Raw genomic sequence first — 24810 nt, 5'->3', positions numbered from 1 at the left:
CTTGATATCGATGGTTCGACTTTTGTTGATCCTGCTCAGATAGCAAACGAACCAAATGAGTATTTTGCATCTACATTCACACATGAGGAGTTATTAAGGTTTGCAAATTCCAGAACGTTATCAAATTGTAGAAGGGCGCTTAATAACTGAGAGCAAAGTGGGGGAGAAAACGTTCAAGTTAAACATAAGAAAGGAACCTGGGGTGGATGGAATCTATCCAGTTATATTAAAGGAGACGGCAAAGGAAGTAAGCAAACCCTTAGCCATAATTATGAGGGCATTTTTGGACCCAGTGGACGTCCCTATGGATTGGATATGTGCAAATGTATCCCCAATTCACAAAGGGGAATCGAAGGGTGACACGAGTAATTACAGACCAGTTAGTTTATCTTCTGTTCACTGTAAAATATTGGAGTCACTGGTTAAAGATGCATTGCGGATCATCTAGACAAGACTGCAGCAATAATTCAGACACAGCATGGGTTTGTTAAGGGAAAGTCTAGTCTGACAAATTTGATAGGATATTATGATGTGGTTACAAAGGAACTGGATGCAGAAAATAATTTTGATAACTTATAATGGATTTCAGGAAAGCTTTTGACACTGTTGTGCATGGAAGACTATTGTACAAATTGGAGCAGAATGGTATTAAGCGTAAGTTGCTACAATGGATAAAAGGATGGTTAAGTGGGAGAAGACAGAGGGTGGTAATCAATGGGTGCTGCTGTTCGTGAACTAATATTATTAGTGGAGTCCCACAGGATTCGGTGTTGGGTCCACTGTTGTTTTGTATATTTATCTATGATAAATTGATGAAGATATATGAGGCTTACTGTCGAAGTTTGCAGTTGATACAAAGTTTGGCTGAGTTGTTAATGACAGTAATGGCAGTGTGCCTGCAACAGGATATAGAAAATTTGGGCAGATGGGCTAAGAAGTGGCAACTGAAGTTTAACCTTGACAATTTCAAAGCACTGCATATGGGTAGAAGTAACCCCAGAGAAACGTACCAACTGTGTGGTACTACACTTAAGGTGGTAGAAAATGAAAAAGACCTGCGAGTAATTGTGCAGGCAGATATGAAGTTTCCTGAGAAATAGAGACAGGCTGCCAGAGCAGGTCATGGGGTTTTGTCAATGATATATAGGAATTTTGCTAGCAGGGAAAAGAAGGTGATTGTCCCTCTGTATAAGGTAACAGTCAGGCCACGCCTTGAGTACTGCGTGCAGGTCTGGAGGCCTCATTTTAGGAAGGATGTATTATTATTATTATTATTATTGTCTGTTTATTCCAGAAAAGGAAACCACCCCGGGACGGCAAAGTGCCAGGAGGGTGCTAAGTACATATCAGGGTACGAGATACTACGTGCAGTGGGTTACATATACTGTACACGTAGTCTCGTCCCAAAATATTTTGTACACATTTTATGTTTAATACATACAGTATTTACACATTTATGATTGTGTACAAACATTATACAGCTCATATATTTACAATTCACTAATAATTCCATCTATAAATTACATATTAACATAACTGTTACAGAAGGTATATTTTTCCAGTCAACAAATTATTATTGTTCTTAAAGCAGAAAGTTTCTCTTTTACTCACAATTCTTTGGTACTTTGCAGCCGATTCATATTTCGGTAAGTCTGTACGAATTCTGGAAGATCTCTTTCCGGTAAGAATTCTGGAAGAACTCTTTCCGGTATGCTGCATCCTCACACAGTTTTTCAGCATGTATGTGTAGTGAGTTAAATATTTTCGCTGCATTTGATGGGAAGAATCTTTGCAGGCTACTAAGATTGTTCAGGACTGAACGCAGTGGATTATTTACTTCTCCGCAACGTCTAGCAGTGGCACGCGGTTTGACTAGAATATTAATGAGGACTGGAGCATCCACTCTGCCTGAGAGCATTTGTGCGAGAGTGTGTATGTTCCTGTTAATTGTCCGCTGCATCCAGGGTACGATGTTAATGTTTGAGTAGAGAATGGCCCTTGAGATAGTAAAATGTAGATTTGCTTGAGCGTGTACAGAGAAGGGCAACAAGATTGGTGAGGGGAATGAAGGGATCCTCTTACCAAGAGAGGCTTAAGTTATGCAAATTGCAGCGGCTGGAGACTAGGCACATGCGAGGTGATCTGATTGAGGTGTATAAGGCCTTTAATGGGTTGAGCACGCTGAATCCTGATGGGATCCTTCCACTTGTTCAGATTACGAACCTAAGGGGGCATAAATTCAAATTGAGGAAAGACATATGTAGAATAGACGTGCGGAAATTTGCCTTTAGCCAGCGAGTGATTGATTGCTGGAACGAACTTGCATCTGCCGTTGTGGAAGTTGACAGGAAGTTGACTAGAGAAACATTTAGAGGGAATAGTTGTGTGAATTTTTTTTTTTTTTTTTTTTCTTTTGGCTGATGCTGCATAAGCTAATACTGTACGCTTGTTTTCTTGTATCACATGCCACGATTACTATTACTAATACATTGTCCGGTTGTGAAACACTGTGGCCCCGATTAACCTAGGCAACTTTCTCAACATTTTGAGAAACCTTGCCCTGCTCAATGAGCTTCAACTTCTCGAATATCCGCTACCAATTTGCCCATCGAAGCGACCTAAGAACTTTCTCCCACCAAAGTGAGTCACAGCGTCTCCAAAGTCGATGAAAATGGCCATTTCATACTTTTCTGTAGGAGTCTTTCAATGCTTTACAAAGGTGTTAATAGTGTCCTCCACAGAGGAGCCCTTCTAAAAACCATATTGTTTTAAATAGTTTTCCGAGGAGGCAAATTGGGTTATAAGCTCGTGGATCAGATGATGACTTGCTAGGTTTATGTTTTTTAATAACGGGTTGAGCGGCAGTGCTTTTGAATATTATGATTAAGTATTTCATATGAATTGTAAAATTTTATGTCATCAGCATATTGAAGTAATTTTATTCCCCTGGCAGGAGAATAAGACTCAAGTCGTTAACATATAACTGTGCTGCCACTTTATTAGGTACACCCTTGCTGTTCACACAAGTCACATGACCACAGCTGTGGATATAAATGCAGCAGAACACCCTTTCTAGTATCAGTTAAGCGTACAAACCGTAGCAAGAATGGGGAAAAGGAGTGATCTAACGGACTTCGAACGTGGCATGGTAGTAGGTGCAAGATGTGCTGGACAAAGCATCTCTGAAACGGAGTTCTCCTGAACTTTTCACGCACCACAGTTTCAAGGGTGTGTCGAGAATGGTGCAACGAACAGAAAACATCCTCTCAACGGCACGTCTGTGGAAGAAAATCGCTTCTTGATGAGACAGGTCAGAGGAGGAGGATGGCTAGAATTGTGCAAGCAAACAGACGGGCCACAATGTCGCACATCACGTCAGAATACAACCTTGGTACGCACAACAAAATATCGCAACGGACCACTAGTCGCACTTTGTGGCGAATGGGCTACAACAGCCGACGGCCACATCGCGTACATTTGTTATCAATGAAGAACAAGAGAGCACGCCTCCTGTGGGCACAGCAACACCAGCAACTGGACTATCGAGGATTGGAAAACAGTTGCTTGGTCTGACGAGTCGAAGTCCCTGGTGCATCATGTTGATGGACGGCTCAGAATTTAGCGAAAATAACATGAATCCATGGACCCGTCATATCTGACGACTACTGTGCAAGGTGGTGGGGGCAGTGTTATGGTGTAGGGAATGTTTTGTTGGCACACCTTGGGTCAATTGATACCCATAGATTTACGTCTGAATGCCACATCGTACCTAATCATCGTTGCTGACCAAATGCGTCCGTTCATGTTGACAGTTTATCCTCAGTCAGATGGTTACTTCCAGTAGGATAATGCGCCGGTGCACAAAGCCCGAATCACTATGGAATGGTTCCAGGAATATGACAATTACTTTTCTTTCCTGCAGTGGCCCACTCAGTCCGCGGATCTCAATCCTATTGAACATCTTTGGGACGAGCTGGAAAGGGTTGTTTGCTGCAGGCTTACACCTCCGTCGAATCTCAAGGAACTGCGTGACACACTCATGTCTGCATCGTACTCCATTCCCACAACGTTTTCAGCATCTTGTTCAATCCATTCCTAGACGAATTCAGGCTATTTTGAAGGCTAAAGGAGGCTCAACACGCTACTAGGTAGGTGTACCTAATAAAGTGGCAACACAGCGTATGTTGAGCTTCTTGGGGCCCTATATGTAGAACATAAAGGGTCCAAAGAAGAGCTTTGGGGGATACATTCAACGTTGGCGTGAAGAATACTCTCTGAGATGGAGAAAGTTTTTGCCATCCAACAACAGACGGGAATACTCTGAGGCTACTCTGAAGCAACTCGTCATGGCGGAGTTGAATGTGGGATCGATACAGACCAAGTTTACTCCTTCCTAAATCGGTACTACTTGTAACAAATATTCCACTTGTAATAAATACTGATTGTTGTGTTTAAAATAAATTTCATTTTAATTGTGGTGAAGTATTTTCATGTATTCACAGCTGATTTCAGAGAGAGAGAGAGAGAGAGAGAGAGAGAGAGAGAGAGAGAGAGAGAGAGAGAAGCTTTCAAGAATAAATAAAGCACGCAGAATAAAGGGAAAAAGAAGAAAAAAAGTTTCCGAACATACAGACTTACCTGCGGGAATTTCAGTCAATGAGACCCTGAGAATTTCTTCTGCCTTTTCTTTGCCATCCCCGTGTTGCTTGTCGGCTTTGATTCGTTCCTCGGATTCCTCCACCGGCTGTTCGGTGGCCAAACGTGGGGAGGGCGAAACTGATTGTTGAGGAGTGCCGCCTTCCTCTGTGGCGCTACCAGAGTCCTCCTCAGACTGCTTCGCGACAAGAAATGTGCTCGGGTGGGACGAAGGATTTTCCTCCTGCTCGTGCCTGCCCGCCTCAGCATTTATCTGCCTGATGTGCTCCGCAGAAAGGTCGTCATCATGAGACAGGAACTGAACTTGCTTTCGTCTGCACGACTCCGAGATGTCCTGGACAGCCACTGACTTTATTCCTTCTTCCACTTCTCCATTCGATTTCTTTAAAATCGACTTCAGCTCTGCTGATTTCCAAAGGAAACGACATTCGGCTGGCGGGAGGTCACGCGCTTCTTCTGAAGAAATTTCCAGCCACCCGTCATCAGGCTGCGCTCTCTGCGGCGGCTCTTGGTGAGGTCGTCTGCTAGAGTCCGCTTTCTCCCCAAGGGTCTCTTCTTCTTCGCATAAACGGTGTTCACTGGCTGCTTCCGCTTCGGGCGAAAGTTCAACCATTTCGTAATCAAAACACTGAGCAGACTCGGGCGGTGAAGGAGACGAGGCAAGAGGCCGTTTGGAGACGTCTGTCTTTGAGGAACTGTTTCCATCCTCCCCTCGCTGCCTCGGCGGAGAGTGAGGAGTGGTGACTTTTAGGTTGCCGAGGCCTTCCGTGATGTCGTCGTCACTGTTGTCGTAATCGGGTTCCGGAATTGCGTACACGGGGTCCTCCCTCTCCGGGGCTTGCACAGTCTTAGAGGACGAATCTGATGTTCCCAGTTTGGCACTCTGAATCCCCGACGCTTTCGAGTGGTAGGCGAATACTCCTTGTCCTCCGACGCGGATGCTCGAACTTTCGCAATATGTGTCCCTTTTGGGTCTATCGGCCGGGATGGACGGAATGTGTCGGTTCGTTCTCCTGCGGCATCTCCTTCTGTCCCTGTGCAGGCAACTTCCTGCTTCTGCGTCAACTGCATTGTCGCTGAGATCATCGTCCAAGTCACTGTCGACCTCCGGTATGGCGGATGACCTCAGTGATTTCTTAATGAGATCGTACGCCGTGACGTCACACTCCAAGATCGATCTTCTGGAGGTGGAAGCGGTCGAAGATGGCGTGGTCCTGTCCAGCAGCCTGCTCAGTTTGCAAGAAGGCCTCGAGGGTAAGTCCGCCTTCGAGTCGGCGTATCGCCGTGGATTTTTGTCCGATTCCTCGCACGAACGCACCTCGTCGTGTTCTTCCGTCACGGAATGTAGTTGAACTTTGTCTGGCAGGACAGATTTTCTCTTCGGGTGCGGTATTAAGGGGTAGGTGGCTCTCGAGCTCGCTCCAGAACAACACGTGCAGTTGGGACGTGTTCGAGAAGGTTTCGTCGATCCATACGGACGCCGCAATTTGCTGCACGGACATACGGTTGATCGGAATGTGTCCGGACAAGATTCACGCGCCACATCTTCGTAGATCGGTTCCTGCCAGTTGGAAGAATGCAGGCCGGCTCTGTGACCCAGGTCTCGGGGCCTTCCATTGAGGCTCGTTAAGCTGCGAACCGAAGCGTACCAGCCGTCCGAAGGGGAGTAAATGGAAGTGTAATTTGGTGCGTGCAATGCCCCGTAGATGGCGCTGGTAGAATGGGCAGACACAGACCCGTACTTATCGCGGAAATGCATGAGGTAAGCGGGAACGTCAACTACGTCGTGTCTGCTTTTACTTTTTTTCCTGGGGAACACCGGCAGATGTCGCTTGGATCGTCCGCTAATACTGTCGCCATCAGACGGCTGCCACAAAATCCCGTACACGGGATCGCCCTGTAGACGCCGGTAGCGGTCCTCCATTATGAGACCGTGCGAGCGATGCAAAGACGCCTCTATCTGGTGGCGAATGTCCTCCATCCGTGGCTACGTCATCCTGCGGAAAAAGAAAAGGAATTTGGTCATCCTGCCAAAAAGGAGAGATTTTTGTAATTTAATAGAAAATATTTTTGTATTCCGTTTACTAAAAGCGCAACATCTTCACGAACAATATTTAAACTCTGTTCGCAATTTTAGTTCATCGTACATTCTTCAAAAGGAACACTTTTTCTATTTCTTTTCAAATTCTCATTTTACTTTTATGTTTTTCAGCAAATATCGTTCGAATTTTAAGTTGATATTTAAAATGCCACCCACAAATATTTGGTTGTCCCTTCTTTTAAATGTATTATTAAAATTAATTTTGTATCGCACTTCGTACAAAATTAATTTTGTAAGAAGTAACGCGTAGTAAACGGGTACATCGCCAGTAATGTGTTTAAGACGCAATAAATAAACAAATAAATATTTACGCTATTTTGGAGAAAACGTGAAAAAGAGAGTTTTCCAAGAAAACGTTAGCCGTGAGCCTGAAGAGAGAGGAGTTGAAAGAATTTAAATTATGCCTCGGTTCGCAGTCGGTAGGGCGAGATCCTGGCCTTGATGCGCTCCCTGAAGAAATTCATCGAGGGTCGCAGACGCATCTAACCTCGGTTCATTGACGTGGGAGACTGATCTCAGCAGAATGCGTTCTGATGGATGTCCAGTTGAGTCGAGTTGTTGCGTTGCGCTAGCTACTGGAATGCGAAGACAGATGCTAAAGGGATCGTGGTGTCCCATGAAAGTTTGGTGGAGCAGTAAATTTAAGAGTTGTTTGAAACAAAACCCGAGATATCTGTGGTCTGCAATGTCTCGGTCATTGTCATATACTAGAAGAGACTCACTTTGTTTAGGACAGCACGGAGTCCAGGTGGGAGAAGCACATTCAACTTCGGGACATCTAAAGCGGTACTGCTTCTGCTTTAGATGTCCCGTGAAAGGAGTTGTATGTCTGATTCAGTGATCTCTCGTTGTGCGTGTGTGTGTGTCATCGTGCTGATAAGAACTATTTTGATAAGATATAATATTGCGCTGATAAGAACTATCTTGGCAACAACAGCATGGAATGCGATTAGAGTCCTATCGGCAAAGGAATCCCGTCTCGAATTCCCTCTTCTTCTCCCGAGGACAAACAACCTCGTCGCACCTTCCTTGCTATAACGGGTATGACCCGGTTTGTACATGGGGTCACGGGCGCTTGCAAGTTGTCTTCGTCCGATCGACCCCTCCTCTTTTGAAACCTCTGCTTATCACTTCAGGAAAAACCCTCTTCAGACAAAACCGAAGCTGAATTGATATGTGGGACAGAGCGCCCAGTCAGGACACTTTCACCTCCAGTGGTGCCCGGCAAGTCGTCAGGAAACAAACGATGAAGTCCCCGCGTGGCCACATGGTGTGTAAAAGCATTTCCAGCAAGGATGCGTAGGTGCGTGGGGGGGGGGAGTATAAATATTACTTTGTGAAGGCACTGTTGAGAATTTTTGTGCCCAGGTTTTGGAGTCTCGTTAATTAATGCTGCGAAGTGGGGGCACTCCGGGAAAGAGGAAAAGTGCGACAGTAGCCGAGTGTCCAGCGACCAGGTACGGAGCCACGCATGCATATTCGAATCCACACGAAAAGCATAACATTGTTGTAACCGTTGTCTTGTAAGAAATGAGGTTACAAAGCGAGTTCATTTTATTGTGTGTCTCTGGCAGAATTATACAATTATAATTTGTCCTCGGACAAAGATTATTTTCGAAACCAGTTTAAGGAGGTTACTCGCTAACAGTGCTCGTCTCAATCGAACGGGTTGCGCAAGGCCCCCCCCCCCCCCGAACTAAACGCAAACTACTGGCGTCATTTATTATTATTATCCTCAGTTTATTTCTCTTAGGAGAACACCCGGTTACAGCCACTGGCCAGGGGGTGATGATACAACTGTGTTACAAAATATAATACAATTATGAAATATCTGATTTATAAGTACACTTTATCTGGAATATAGAATATTTGAGTTATTAATTACTCGCAAAGGCTTTTACTACTTAACTACTGTAAGAACATAATACCGTGACAATTGAAGCGTACTTCTGCTTAAACACACACAAGTGGGAGTATAGCTCTTGAGATGGTAAAAGGCTTAGCTCACCATATTTACATATACTCAAATATTTACAGCCAAAACAACAGGAATGACCACGATACAGCAAAATAAAAATGTGAAAGTTCAGTTTTCCAGCAGTCGTCGTCTTCTTCTGTGGGGATTACAGTTGGGTGGGGTGGGTAGGACAACCTGACACCTATTTCTTGATGAGGTCGGGTTTCCTAAAGCCCAGTGGCTCGTGCCTGGCCGAACAAGGTGCTGAAACTGTATCCTTACATCTGTATTTGCAAGTAAGAGTTTCTGAGAACTTCCTTTCTGTAGGATTTGCAATTGCAGAGCTTTTCAGGATTCATATTGAGGTGGTTCTGGATGGTGTTTGCTGGAAAGAATCTTCCGAGGCTATCCAGCTGCGTAAATGTCGCTTTCAGTTGTGGTTCCTTATCTGCAACTCGTCTTGGTTTTTCGCCGGGTATTTCTATCCACTCTCGGGCTTCGGTGCATCCAGTCGTCCCGTTAAAAGCTGAGCGAGGGTCATTATGTTTCTTGACGTGATTATTTGTCTCCAGGGTGGGACCTCTAAATTGAAGTATAGTATAGCACTTGAGATGGTAAAAGGCTTAGCTGAAATTCTGTTCAGCCATCTCAAGAGCCAGTATTCGAGTCCTAGAAAGGCTTTGATGCTGCTTTCGGGAGCTGAAGACCAGATTTGTGTCACGTATAGGGGAAAAAAATCTGTTGATGTATTGCTTCATCAGACCGGGGTCTGTAATACCGGTGAGCTCCTGTCTGGTTGCCCAAAGCGCCGCGTATGTTTTGTTACGGATGTATGCGAAGTGCGGGCGGAAGTTCAAGCCTGCCTTCGTCCCACTTGAGACCAAGGTCAACGTGTGACTGCGCCTTTTAGACGAGGATGCCGTTCACAAATATTTCCATTTTGTTTGGCTTTATTTTATTTGTGAAAGTCATTAATTGAGTCGCTTTTGCATTAAACATTTGGTTTTCGGCATGTGAGAGCCGTGTGTTGTCACGAGAATTCATTACATTTCGACTTTCCTGGTAGGATAACGACCGCCGAGATGGGATTACAAAACGGATCCTCGTGAGCTTCAAATTAACATTAATGAAAGTAACAAAATCGAAATTAACTCTTCGAAAAGTAACTCGGTATTTATAAAAGTAGCTTTTGCTAACGAACAAATAACTGATTCGGATTCTAATCCCAATTCCCAACCTGCTTGCTCGCAGATTATGGTCTCTACTATATTTCACAGTAACTCTCCTCTCAACCGTTATTCCATAATCCAGCCTGTCTGTGACACGTGTCATATACCACGCGGGAACTTCATTCACTTAAGTAGGGAGTTTAATTCACAATCAGTTGATGATTTTCCACTATTTAAGTGTTTCCAACGTGACTTCACCCATATCAGAGATCCTAATCCCAATTCAGAGAACAAAAACTGCTGATATAAAGAGTAGCACTCCACCCATTGCAGAAATCAATAAGGAAACCAATACAAATAAATTCTGTACTCTCCTGTATTGGAAACTAATCTTGAAAGTATCTATTCGAGGCATTTGGAATATCAGTTGAAGTTAGACAAATTCGAACAAAACATCCAAATTATATTTCATTTTGTATCCAATGCAAAATATATATATATATATATATATATATATATATATATATATATATATATATATATATATATAATTAAATTAAAACGACAGTAACTGTAAATAAGTAAATAATATTTATGAGTCAATGCAGTTGCAAGCAATCATGCAAAGCACCCATAATGTCTATAATATTACAGATAATAGAAAGAATAAGCAAATAAATCCAACAATAATACCATCACGGACCTAAGATAACGCAAAAAAAAAAAAAAAATTATCGCTTTTTACCGACAATCTAGATGACGTCAACTGGGGCCAACCACCCAGAATGAAGGCAAAAAACGACAAGAGGTTCTCTGTTTCTGTGATGATCAATATATGCTAAGTAATTTAAATCTAAACCAAATATAAACCACTATAGGCCTAAAGTAAATCGAATATAAAACGAAAGATGATAATAAAATTTAGCAATATTAGAATCAAAGGTAAGAAATATAAGTAAAATACAAATGTAAGCATATATTAATCATCGTTGACCCGACAGAGAACGTAATTTAATGATTAAAATAAGATTAAATATATAATACATACTACATATTGACCGTATCTAGGACATAATGTAATAGTCGTCAAAATAATATGTGGTGCCCCCTATGTGATGGATACGGTAAAAATAATTAATTAAATTAAATTAACGCATTGAGAAACATGCAGATAGTAAGAAGAAAAACTAAAGGAGTAGGAATAATAGAACCTGAACTCCACAAAGGCGAAAAATAGTGGTATAGATAAGAAATAGTTTCTCCTACGTCCTCGGATTGCCCTAATAATTTCGGAGAAATAAAAATAAAGAGTGTAGGACAGTTTAAAGACATTACAAGATATAAGTTGTGGCTCGGGTATGCCCGGGATCGCAAACCCGTTCCTATAGTAGGACCCTGAGCTGAATTTGCATGTTATCTCAGCGTGAATTTAAGTAAATTTAAATGAATTTAACTATATGTATTAAAAAAAAAAAAAAAACAGATACACTGTAATTTGCAAGCCGGTGGGTACAAGTTTTCTACGCCGTAAGACACCAAGAATGCAAAGTGTATCCTATTTACATATATACATGGCACTAAATATAACGATTTTATTGAAATTATATTGAAACGATAGGTTCAGAAAACAAATTTTTGAAATTAATTATGCTTATTGCTTTCCTGAAGTGATATTTCAGGTAAGCGACAGGGAAATTATTATTAATCAACTTGCCGTACAACGCTGTTAAGCCTGTTGAACAATTTTTATTACTATTGCAGATATAAGCAATCCTTAAACGTTGCGATAAAATTATATTAGCATGCACTGATTTTGATACATTAGATTTCCAATTTGTAAGGCTGACTACGTTCAAATTAAATGCATCTCTTTTATTATATACGTTTACGTCTATTTTATTATTATGGAATATTTCTATATGAAGATCCAAGTAATTTGCTATAGTATCGGAACTATTAGTTTTTTCCAATACAAGTTCTACTGGATATACTGTAATTTACTGTAATCCTGGACAAAATGTGGACAATTAAAAACACATATATCATCTACGTATCTGTATATAAGTAGGTTATCTTAAAATTCTCTTTCTGTATAATACAGATAAAGGTTTGCGATTATGCTTGATGCTGGACTTCCCATAGGGGTGCCAGTCACTTGTACGTATAACGAAGTTCCGTCATATACATAATTATTAAAGATGCATAATTTTATTAGAGAATCCCAATAGGTTAAGTCAACCTTTATAGCATTTTTATTTTCTAAATATAGTTTCTGGAGGACGACTTTTAAATTATCAAGATTAATACTCGTAAATAGACTGTTAAAGTCAAATGTTTGTATTTGATGAATATTGTTATTTTTTATAGCATTTATAATCGGTAAGTTATTATTTATTATAATAGTTTTATTTAAGTTATTTAATATAATTTTAAGTAACTTTTCTAACGTTTTTCCAGGAAATTTAGCATAACTATCTCTACATGATGTTACGAATCTAAAAGCAATCGGTGTTTTATGAAATTTGGGTATGCCATATATAAATGGAAATTTTAGGTTATTATACTTTAATTTTAATTTTTTATGCAATGCAATTAATTTTTTGATGATTATATTATGGGAAGATGCTATCTGTTTATATGTATGGCTAGACTGTAGTTCATTTTTAATGATTTCTATATAATATGATTTACATATGATTGCATAATTGCAAGCAGCTTTGTCAACGGGCGTAATCACAAAATGTTCATGTATATCTTTGAGCTGCCTATTTATTAAACTTCTTACTATCTGCATGTTTCTCAATGCGTTAATTTAATTTAATTAATTATTTTTACCGTATCCATCACATAGGGGGCACCACATATTATTTTGACGACTATTACATTATGTCCTAGATACGGTCAATATGTAGTATGTATTATATATTTAATCTTATTTTAATCATTAAATTACGTTCTCTGTCGGGTCAACGATGATTAATATATGCTTACATTTATATTTTACTTATATTTCTTACCTTTGATTCTAATATTGCTAAATTTTATTATCATCTTTCGTTTTATATTCGATTTACTTTAGGCCTATAGTGGTTTATATTTGGTTTAGATTTAAATTACTTAGCATATATTGATCATCACAGAAACAGAGAACTTCTTGTCGTTTTTTGCCTTCATTCTGGGTGGTTGGCCCCAGTTGACGTCATCTAGATTGTCGGTAAAAAGCGATATTTTTTTTTTTTTTTTTTTTTTATTTATTTATTTTTTTATTTTATTTTTTTTTGCGTTATCTTAGGTCCCTGATGGTATTATTGTTGGATTTATTTGCTTATTCTTTCTATTATCTGTAATATTATATATATATATATATATATATATATATATATATATATATGATCTTTATTGTAAGGTTCCTAGGTACACGCAGGTACTCTACCTTTACAAACCCTTCACGGCACTAAGCCAGGGGTTAACAAGCGGCAGAGATATCATCTAGCCGGAAATGTAATAAATACATAACAGGATAAATAAATAACATACAGCGGATTGAATTTAGTTAAAAATAAAATATAATAACAATAATACATAGGATTAAAATAATAAAATAAATTAATATAACACGTGACAGTTTTCTTGAATTCAAGTTTCCCTGAAATTCTTGCCGAGCCGGAGCGATCTCACGTCAGTTGATGGTTGTGGAACACACGTGCAGATTTTGCACAGGTCGGCGTCCAAGGACTGAGCTAGATGGAGCTTCTGATAAGGGAGGAACCGATCTTTAAAATGTAACCTCGACGGAAGAGCAAGAAGCTTGGGAGTGGAGCGGAGTGCTGGTTGAGGAATTCTCAGCACACGGTGTCCCAAATGTTGAGCGCTGAGATTCTTCCAGCGATCATTTTGATGGTGAAGATTAGGCTTCTTTCGTTCATTAAGGCTGCGAATCTGGTTAAATTTAGTGCTTTGGCCATCGGTGTTGTGTGAAGTTGTGGTGGGAGATGACACTTCCAGGTAGCCCACTTCTGGAGCCAGTATTCCGCGGCGTTCCATGGTTTGATTGTTGTGTCTGCGGCCGAGCTCCACAACTCTACCCCATACAGTATACCTCCGAAGATCATCGTCCTGATATACGTTCTTATCAGATTGGTGTTATGAATATGTAGCAAGTGCTGCTTGGCAATCCACCGTTTCCTATTGAATTTTGCACAGAGTTCTTCAATGTGATGGTGGAATCTTAATTTTCGATCAAAGGTCACACCCAGGTCTTTTTGCAATAAGGCATATAAAAACATCGTCTTTGATTGAAATATGTGTCCGAAAGGGACTCTTCTTAAGAATTTTGAGGAACAGATGAATAGGCCGACCACAAATAATTCGAAACAATTAAATAATATTTTTTCCGAATCATCTTTAATAGTTGACACACCTTTCGTTCAATCCAAAAACATAATGCCCTACAAGTAATTGCTGGGCATCTATCTTTGGATTATTATATTATCTACACAGCATGTTGCTACCAACTTGAGAAGGGAATTCCATTCACTTTTTTAAATTTATTAAGTGATTTTGTAGATCACTTAATATGAAAAAACTTGTATGTCAGGACCATTGTAATACCAACGAAGAACATCGACCCACTTGGTGTCGCTGTTCTTCGTTGTTCTTCGGGCCACCAAAGACAACAAAGTGTAGGGCTACCAAAGACAACAAAGTGTAGGGCCACCAAAGACAATGCATACATACATTCAAAAACATAAATTGGGGTATTTATTTAATTGTCAAAGTTTAGGAAGAAATTGATATTATGTTACTCACGTAAACCTCGTTAAATCAATGACTCTGAATTTATAACTCCACTTTACAATGATTTACGGAAAGATAGGAATAACAGAGGAAGGAGGTGGAGTTGTAGTCGTGTGGACAAAATGTTTAAGAATAATTGATTACGAATTATAGACAACATCGAAGGCCTTAATTTGTATAAATAGTAAAGTACAAAAAGATTGTAAAAGTCCTAGTCTTAATATGCCTTTCTCCTCCTGTAAGCAAGCAACTGCTTCGAAAATTGTTAATAATTAATATAGCTCAGCTAATTTTAATATAATAATATTTACTTCTTAACAATTACTTAGTAATTAATTAAAACAACTTGATTAATTTATTAACCACGTTCTCTGTGTTTTTTCATCTTCAGATTTTGTAAATAATTTCATGTAAATGTAAATACCTTGTAAATATTGATAACCACCCCCTCCAGCTACATGCTGTTTATGGATGTCTGAAAGCGAAATAAACAGATAATAATAATAATCATAACTGGAAGCAGCACTTGATTCCATAGCACTTATACTTCTTCCTACCGCACGGTTATTAGTAGATGGCGACTTCAACTTACTGAAAAGTTACAAGTCGGTTAGATACGAAAACAGCACTGCCAAATACTTAAGTACTATGAATAGTTATGACCTAATTCAACAAGTACTATGAATAGTTATGACCTAATTCAACGAGTCAAAATTCCAACAAGGAAAGCAAATACATTCGACCTAATTTTCTCCTGCGAAGCGTTGAGTTATAAAATGAAGGAAGGTATTGACATTAAAAACGTTTATGTTGGCGTTATTACAAAAAATTTGTAACGAAAAATCGTCGTGCAAAAAGCGTTACAGAAGTGACGTCATCTTCAGCTTCCGCCAGTGGCAAATTATTGTAACGTGTATTGTTACAATCATATTTGAGGGCTAGTCCCACTCAAGGAAAAACCCCAGTATGGCTCTACAAAGCCAAACCAGTCACCAATCCTACATATTGGAGACAATATACAATATAACATCCATCCAAACAAAATCGAAGATCTTCATATCAAGACTTGGACCATGAACAACCCGTGCCAATATATCTAAATTATTTGAGGAACAAATAGGGATCAAGGTAGCTGTGAGACCTGTGAAAACAAAATATCCCTCCTACGCTTCATTCACTATTATTTGTGACAAACATGATGAACTAAAAGTACTGGATACTAGCACCTGGCCACCAGGAACTCTAATAAAAATGTACAAAGAACGGACCTCTTCCACATCCTACCGCATGAGATCGACAATAACACAGGGACAGTAACCAACGGCAGCCTCATGCCGTCCTGTCTCAATATCTCACCTTAAATGCTTCTACCAAAATGTACGCAGTATCAACAATAAACTACACCCTCTACAAACCATCATGTTACTAGCTGAATATCAGTTCATCTGCTTGACCGAAACCTGGTTCTCTCACGGAAGGCAACTGGATGTAACAGGTCAGCCTCTCGATTACCTCAGCCTCCACATAACTCCACGGGTAGCAGACGCGGCGGAGGTGTTGCGTTGCTGTACTCATCCAGTTTAAAGCAATCCAGATTTCAGGTGACCAAATCAAATAATTTCGAAGCCCTATGTGCCACATTTGGAAAGGATGTCATACTATTACAAATTTGTCTGGTGTATCTATCCCCCCCTCCCCCGACCATACAGAAGATTTCCAGAGTGAACTGCTAGCATGAATAGCAGCCAACCTAGCCCTCAATACCCCGACCTTCATTATAGGCGATTTTAACATGCCAATACCTAAACACGATGAAGCCACCGAAGATCTCAGAACAGTCATTGGCACATTTGGCTTAGTTCATGAAACTACACCACCTACCAGGGGGAACCAGACGCTGGATCAATTATTCCACAATCTCCCACACCTTAATCTGACCACTGAATTACGGCTTCCCTTCAGATTACTCTCCCATCACGTTTGAGTTCAACGTTACTAACGACTGAAACCCTGGCGAAGAAGCTTTCGGGAATGAAGTGCTGACCAAAACAGTATACTCCGTCAAATACTTAAACCCACAGATCATTCTGGCACGTCTCACAGAAATAAACTGGAAGGATCTACAGCAAGAATCAATAGCAACAGACATCGCTATATCTAGCCTTGCTAACCAGCTAGTTGAAATTGCCACCCAAGGAGCATCCAAGAAAATAAAATTATCTGATAGATCCAACGCATGGTTTAATGCTGAAGTCAGAGAATCATTCAAGAGGAGACAAAAAGCTTTCAGAAAATGGAAAAAGTATCGTTATTCAGCTGACTACCAGATATACAAGAAAGAGAGGGCAACCTTCCTTAAATGTAAACCAAAAAGCAATTCGGCAGCTGGTACTGAACAGAATAAATTACTCCAAACGTATTGCATCCAAATGCAACAAGGATTTACATATGGAAGAGAAGGTATTTCAGGAATGGGTATCTTTGACTTTCAACGAGGTGCCATCAGACCCAAAAATCGCAAACCTGAGCGATTTCATCATACACGCTTGAAGTGGTGAAACCCATGTTTAGTCTCTAGAGCAAAGTTTCCGGCATCCCCCTCCCCCTATACTTCTCCTTCAACCCATGCACGGTACTAAGTACTATAGGTTTCGATACCTTTCGTGTTTGGGATTTTCGTAAAAAAAAAAAAAAAAAAAAAAAAAAAAAACGCTAGACCTTTCAACTATATCTCTAACAAAGCAACACCTTATAAATACCATTAATAGATTTCTCAATAACTCTACAATTGGTCGTGACGGCTTTTCTCTATTCATGGTTGAAGTGTGCAGTGCTTTCAGTGTGGAGCTCCTTCTATCAATCTTTAATCAGATATTAAATTCAGGAACAATCCCTACAATGTGGAATCACTACAGGGTACAATCCATACTCAAAAGAAGAAACCCTAAGGAGCCCAAGGACTGCGACCCGATCTCAGTGAGCTGCTTTCTATTAAAAGTGTTTGAGAAAACTATCTTATCAGCACTGTTCGACCAATGCTTCTCTCATAGACCGAAACATCTGCATACTGTGATGCCCAAAAGATCTACATATACAAACCTACTGGATACCCTATTTAAAATTCAAACTGCTCTCAACAGTAAATCTCAGCTGGACGTCATCTTCCTTGATATTTCATCTGCTTATGATAAGCTCTCAATTCTCGGTCTCATCTACCTTCTGGAAAAATACTTCGGCATTACAGGAAGCTTGCTAAAAACCATCATCATCGTAACGAATGGGCCTGGTGTACTGGGGTCCATGGTTTATAATAACATACACGTATAAGTTATAAATCCAGTTTAATGTAAGAATACAAATATATACTAAGAGTTAGTTAACTGTTAGTATATATTTGTATTCTTACATTAAACTGGATTTATAATTTATACGTGTATGTTATTATAAACCATCATCATCCTTACACAAAGAGACAACTAAAAAAACAAAACAAAAAAAAAAAAAAAACTATTATATTTAGGCCTCCCGAATAATTAAATTCGTCTGCCGTGCTGTGTGTCGTATGTCTGTTAATCGCGTGTGTTCTATGGTCGATTTGTCTGTTTGCTGGACGAAAAACCCCAGTTTTTTGGTGAAAATACTTTTGCTATCTGTACCAAGACAACTCATCATTCGCCATAAATCCTTCCCACAGGGGTGCGTTTTAACACGGGGAGTGCAGCAGGCAGGTGCCCTATTCAGTTTGTTGATCGCCGTGGCCCTTGAACGTTTCAAGGGCCACTGCGTACCTCGCAAGTACACTGATTTCTCATCATATGCAGATGACCTCAAATTATATATAACATAAAAAGACCCTGAAAAAAACCACCTCATGAATCAGCGAGTCGCCGACCTGATCTATAGTCTTGTAGCTTGTCAATAGTCAATGTAGCTAGTCAATAGTCTTGTATCAATAGCCTTGTATCTACTGCAGATAGGAATGGGGCTAAACATATCTAAATCAGCCCAAATCACCTTTATAAAATAGAGAATCAAAATTGATATCAGAGCCTATCACAACGGAATGCAGATAAGGAAAGTGAAGTCTCGCACCGACCTCGGCTTAACTTGGGATGAGCGCCTCACTTTCTAGAATCATTTTTCGACATTGAAAACGAAGACTTTCTCGGCGATGTGGGCAATTCGACAAGAGCAGGAAGGGGTTACTCCACGTCGATGTAGTCGGAGGATACGTCCAGCGGTGCCCACAACCTATTGTGATCACGTGTATGCATCACCAATCTGGTCTTCTGCACCGACCTCGTACATAACCAGATTCCTGGCAGGCGAGTACTGGGTAATGCGATGGATGAACAGAGTCACGGGCAGCGCATTCACCATCTCCAGGGCTGTTTTTTATACCAACTTGAATATCACTCCCTGGAGAGTTCACATTGCATCCAGGAATATTCTTCTTCTGTCTCAGATGCTTACCGGTGTGATTTACGCCCCCAGTCTTCGAAGACTTATCTCTACTCCACTTGCTGGATGCAGTAATGACAACCCCTACCTGCCGTTGCATTCTACACTGTCCAGCCTGTGCTGTCTGAAGAACTTCTTTCCGAACAACGCAGTCCCCCTTTTCAATTGATTGGCAATAGACCACCCTGTGAAATACTGTGAAGACAAGCAGTACAGAGTGAAGAGCCTCCTCTCTGAAGCTTGCAGCTTGCTTCAACAATAGAAGTATGAAGAAGAAGCTTGAACAAGAAAGAATCTTGAACTGGAAAGAAGCTAGGAACTTGAACTTTATAAATAGGAAGGAATGACCAAAATATAAAATAACTGTTGGAAATAAACTTTTAAATGTGAATAATTTCCTCTTCTAATGTTGTCGATAATTACATTCTGTAAATAAATGATTCGCACTTCTGTAAATATTGTAAATAATTTTAAATTTGGTAGGACAAATAAAGATTTATTTATTTATAATTGCAGTAAACATGTTTTGTAAATATTGTATTGTAAAAATTGCCATTCCTGCATTTTTGTACACCCTTCTAGCCGGCCGGATGTGTAAAAGCAATCACTTGTGATAATAATAAACGAATTTAATAATAATAATAATAATAATAATAATAATAATAATAATAGTTGTATGATGGCAACAATAATTTATCTTCTAGCGGACCAAATTTAATGAAATTTTGCACGGGGCTTCATCTCAGCTCTATACTAGAGTAAAAACTTGCAAACCTCTGAAAATTGTAGTAGTTTTTCGAGGATAGCGAAAAACATTCCACTATCCTGGAAACATGATCGAGGGAATTGTCTTAAGTAATAAACGGGATAATGTGGACGTACAGCGTATCGTTGGAAAGCTAAGGAATTTAGAAACAGAAATATTTTAAGATACAAAAACACTTTCGGAAATGCGTTAATTCGAAAACGCATCTGGGTTCAATTCATTTGGTTTTTTCAGATTGAAGGTAATTTTTTTCTTTACGATTAAACTCTGAGGCTGGAAAAGAATTTACGAAAACTTGGACACGTCTTCAATTTATGAAGACGTGTCCAAGTCTTCAACTTGGACATGTCATCAGATCTTTCGATAAATCGTAATGGAACAACTATAGATGGTGTTTTTAGTCGTGAACTCTTCAATATGAAAATTATAAATCCTACTTTATTCATCACACTTTCAGTAACCGATATTGATTATTATTAAAAAATAAAAACATTATCCGTGAATTTTATTAATATCTCAAAATTAAGACGTTTTTAACGCCTGCCGATGACTCTTAAAATGGTTAATTAGGAAACGTACTATGGGATCACTGCGCAAAAAATTCAGTTTTGATTTTATGAAATTTTACAGAATATTATAAAACCAACAGTTCCCTTCGATTATGTCTAAAAGCACGAATAAATATCCGTGCTCTTCAATAACGAATTGAAAAGTAAACGGAGGTTAAAGAAAAATTACGTTCAACGTTCTAACTCAGACACTGCAAACAACGTTTCGCAACGTTGCGTAAAGAAATCAAACAAATCATAAAGGACAAAGTAAAAATTATACCGAATCTCTGATACAAAATATATCCAAAGCTAAAATGACCTTCGTCCTTTTTTGGAACCACGTTCGCTCGATTAAAGATAACAGGACCCACACGTAATTTATTTTAATAACGTAAAAGCTTCAACTCCTTACGAAATCGTCCAATTATATTCACATTATTTTGAGTCTTTCTTCGCTGCAGTTTCTAAACACACGCCGAATTACTCACATTTAGTTGGGCACAACGACTTCGTGACAAATATTAATGTCCAACTTACCGATCTTGTGCCTGCCATCAATCGCTTAAAATGATTATGCCAAGGGGACCCGACGGTGTTCCACAAATATTTTTAAAATACTAATTTAACGGCTCCACTTTTACATATCTTTAACAAATGTCTAAAATGCCAATACATAAAATGGCTCCAAACTCTTAGCCGAACTATAACGTCGATTATGTAGCTCTCTTGGATGGATAGTCGATGCTGAGATGATTTCTTGCACGTTGGGGGAATCTATCGTATAAGTCAGTAGTTTGGCAATAGTGATGAAGCTCTTTTCCATGGTGTCATATTCATGTTTGCTTCTAGTATACATCTAGAGATGGTGAATGGGTTACCACGGATCCTGTTCAACCACCTCAGAACCCAATATTCAATTGCCAGGAATTTCTTCGCAATACTTGATGGGGCTGAGGACCATAGCTCACATGCGTATAAAGCAATGGGCGTGAGACACCTATCAATGTACTTGCAAATGAGGGGTGCATTTCTGACAACTAACAAGCCCCTGGCGATCGCCCAAAGGCTGCATATGTTTTCGCCTTTGTATATATAAAATGTTCTAGAAAGTAAGATTTTCTTCCCAGGTGAGACCAAGATCCCTGTGGGATGATACGTAGTGACTTTATTGCCATTTATTACCGCTTGAATGTCATTTTTTTTCCAGTTCTTAGCGATAGATATTTGGAGGACTTTTTTTTTTTTTTTTTTGATTTAGGGAGCCCTGCCAAATGTAAGTAGCAAACAAGTTGATTAATTTGTGCAGCAGTACAGTAAACCCTCGAACCCTCGATTTAACGGACTAATAGAGGAGAAGGGGTGTCCGTTAAATCGAATGTAATTTGGGGGGGGGGGGGCATTTTTTATTGTTCTTAATGTAAAAAAAAGCGTTAATACAATAATACAGTATTGTACAATATAAAATTATTAAATTATAATAATGAATACGTAATATTCTGTTTAAAATATAAAATGTTGCAATTTGGTCTTTTGATTTACGGATATCAGAAACAGATTTTTTTTTTTTTTTACGCCATAAATTTGACAAACACGTGCTACTGAGACGCCTTGTTCTAATTTCTCAATTAGCTCTAATTTCTGTGCCACACTTAAGTTCACGCACTTTCTTTTAACTCCTCTGTCACTCGATGCCATTTTAAATTGTAAGGATTGCAAATTATTTAATAAATAAAGTCACAGTTCAGAAATCACAGAAACACTCTGTATACAACCTGACCACACGATAGATTAAGGCAGACTGAGACCGAAACGAAGCGAGTCGGTACACCTGCAGTTTGGTGTCCCGAGTCGCGTTTGTTACTGATTTATATCAGATAATTTATAATGGAAATACATTACTAATTATCTGATATAATATGTCAGATCAGTTTATATCAGATAATTATTAATGGAAACTCATCGCGTCAATTATCCTTCCCTACAGGCGTTCCCCAGGGATCATTGTTAGGTCCTTCTCTATTCAACGTGTATGTTAACGATCTGCGAATTTTTATATTTTTTATTTTTATTTTATTTTTTATTTTTTTTTTTTATTTATTCTATTTTTATTAATTTATTTATTTTTATTTTTTATTTTATTTATTTAATTTTTTTCTCCTCGTCTCCCCCATGTTGTGGGGCATGGGCATGCCCCACTTAAAATGGGGGATCACCTTGCTATCCGACCCCCTCTTCTTTCCCATTTCATCCCCCCGTATACACCCTCCCTCCCATTACTTTCTCTTGTACAGCGATTGCCCCACATGTCCAAATTTAAATCACATCAAATTTTGCCCGACCTTTCAGGCTCTCTAGAAATATTTCTTTCAGCGTAAAACCCCACGCCAGCGCTTTCTGAATGCAATTTTACTTAAATCAACAGCGATAACTCCAACCTTTATTTTAGGTCCTAGTTACCGAAATCCCAGGAAAGTAAGTGGCAGGACCTGCCAGAGTATAATTAGTCTCTTGGTACACCCGGCCGGCGTCCCCGTCGCTAGGTATGGTAAGGCCGGGTCCCACTGGGGGCCCGGCGGCCAACAGGCCGGATGAACAATGGGCACAACAAACTACATACCACATGACTTATTTTTAATTATTTTTAAACCTCTGGCATAGACAGGGTACTGTCACTCGATACATAGAACATACGCGGAGATGGGAGAAATCCCCGGAGCCGTCAGACCCTCAACATACCTATACCTACCTATCCGTAGAGCCCCCAGTCTTCAGTCTCCCCCTCTCCACTTTAGCTGTGCACCAGTGTATGCCTCACACGTCAAAATTGAACCTCGCACAACGACTTTTGGCTACCAAATTCTAGCGTCTTTTCCATTTTTATTTTATTTTAATGTTTTTAGGTCCTAGCCACTGAAATCTCAGGAAACTAGGTGGTAGGACCTGCCAGAGTAAATAATATCTAAACTACTGGGTACCTGGTCTGCCTCCACGGGGCTGAGTGCGGGCAAGGTTGGGCCCCAGCAGGGGTCCAGCGGCTAAAACACTGTACTATTCTACAGTGTATCCGCACACTTTAAATCTCTGGCCTTCCCAGTGAACTGGCTCACCCACAATGAAAGCAACGCGGAGATGGAGGAAACCCCTGGTGCCGTTTGATACTAAACACACTCTGCACTGTACACTCTATCCGTAGAGCAGAAGGTGTAAATCTTTTCTTATATGCTGATGACACGAAGCTTTATAAGTCCTGCTACTCACTCACATTAACTTCAGACCTTTCTTGAATGCTTTTATCGTAGGACCACACTTAACAATCTACGAATAAATATCGATGAATGCGAGGTAGCTTCCTACAAAGATCCTCGCAAGAAAGTCATTCATTTTGGTTGGAGTATAGAACTTCAACAGTTATTAATCACAAATGAAATTTATCACTAATGAATAATCACTAATTAATCACTATTGAATACGTGATCATATTCTCGCACAACTGTTTCTTTTCATCTTGCACGCACCCAACCGGAGAAAGGGGTTTCATGAAGGGGTTTGTTCTTCCTCTTTCTGCAATACTCATTAACAGAAACTTTATACGCCACTCCGGTGCTTCCCCTATTACAATTCACGTGTCTGTCGTCTTTGGTCCCTAGATCACGTGTTCGAAAAGAAGAAATGAGAAAAAACCCCGATTAAAATGATCATGTACTTAATGCAACTTGGTAATTTATCACAGAGCCCATTACGAGCATCTTTTTTTTTTATGACTTAGCCAACCTCCAGAAAAGAAGAGCAGCTGAAACTGATGTTCAAAATAATTAATGGAAAATGTACGAACAACTCCCTGTTGCAATACATCTTCTTCTTTATCCTGTTTTTATTTACAAGTATATTTATTTATTAACAATAATTTATTCTTCCTGAAGCACCGAACCGACTATGGAAAAAAATAGCCCAATTTTCTATTTATTGAATATTAAGTTTCGATCCACCTTCATTGTACAGCATCTCAATCAAAATCTCATTTCTTTTGCGTTAATCCCATCGATTTTAAATATTTTAAATGCTTTATAATCGTAAAATTATGTCGGTGATTTTTTTTCAATCAAATCATGAGTTTTATGTAGCTTTTATAGTTATTTGTAAATGCAGTGCGTTAGTGTTGGTAATTTTTTCTCACTTTTTAATCCTTGGTTTTTTTTTTTTTTTTTTTTTTAATGAAACCCCAAACACGAGAGGTATTAGAACCTATAGTACTTAGTACTGTGCTTGGGCTGGAGGTTGAGAAGACGAAAGAAGATATTTGTTGACATCGGACTGCAACTTCTGCAGACTGTAATAAAAATACGTATGAAGGA

The 24810-nt window shown here is 39.5% G+C and overlaps 1 protein-coding gene across 2 annotated transcripts in view; it reads right to left on the bottom strand.

Annotated features, from left to right (window-relative positions):
- LOC150075716 (uncharacterized) overlaps positions 1-24810 on the bottom strand; it is a 506024-nt gene that overhangs the window by 189542 nt on the left and 291672 nt on the right. For both annotated transcript variants that reach the window (XM_090387689.1, XM_090387690.1), the window contains exon 2: positions 4639-6653. In XM_090387689.1, the coding sequence (XP_090243815.1) occupies positions 4639-6637 (1999 nt within the window). In that variant the 5' untranslated portion in view covers positions 6638-6653. The remainder of the gene's footprint in view (positions 1-4638; positions 6654-24810) is intronic.

Source organism: Mastigoproctus giganteus, chromosome 13 (assembly GCF_048544385.1).
Source record: "Mastigoproctus giganteus isolate SK-2022 chromosome 13, ASM4854438v1, whole genome shotgun sequence".
NCBI lineage: Eukaryota > Metazoa > Arthropoda > Arachnida > Uropygi > Thelyphonidae > Mastigoproctus > Mastigoproctus giganteus.
The sequence above is the reverse complement of the archived record's forward strand: the minus strand, read 5'-3'. Positions and strand labels throughout refer to the sequence as shown.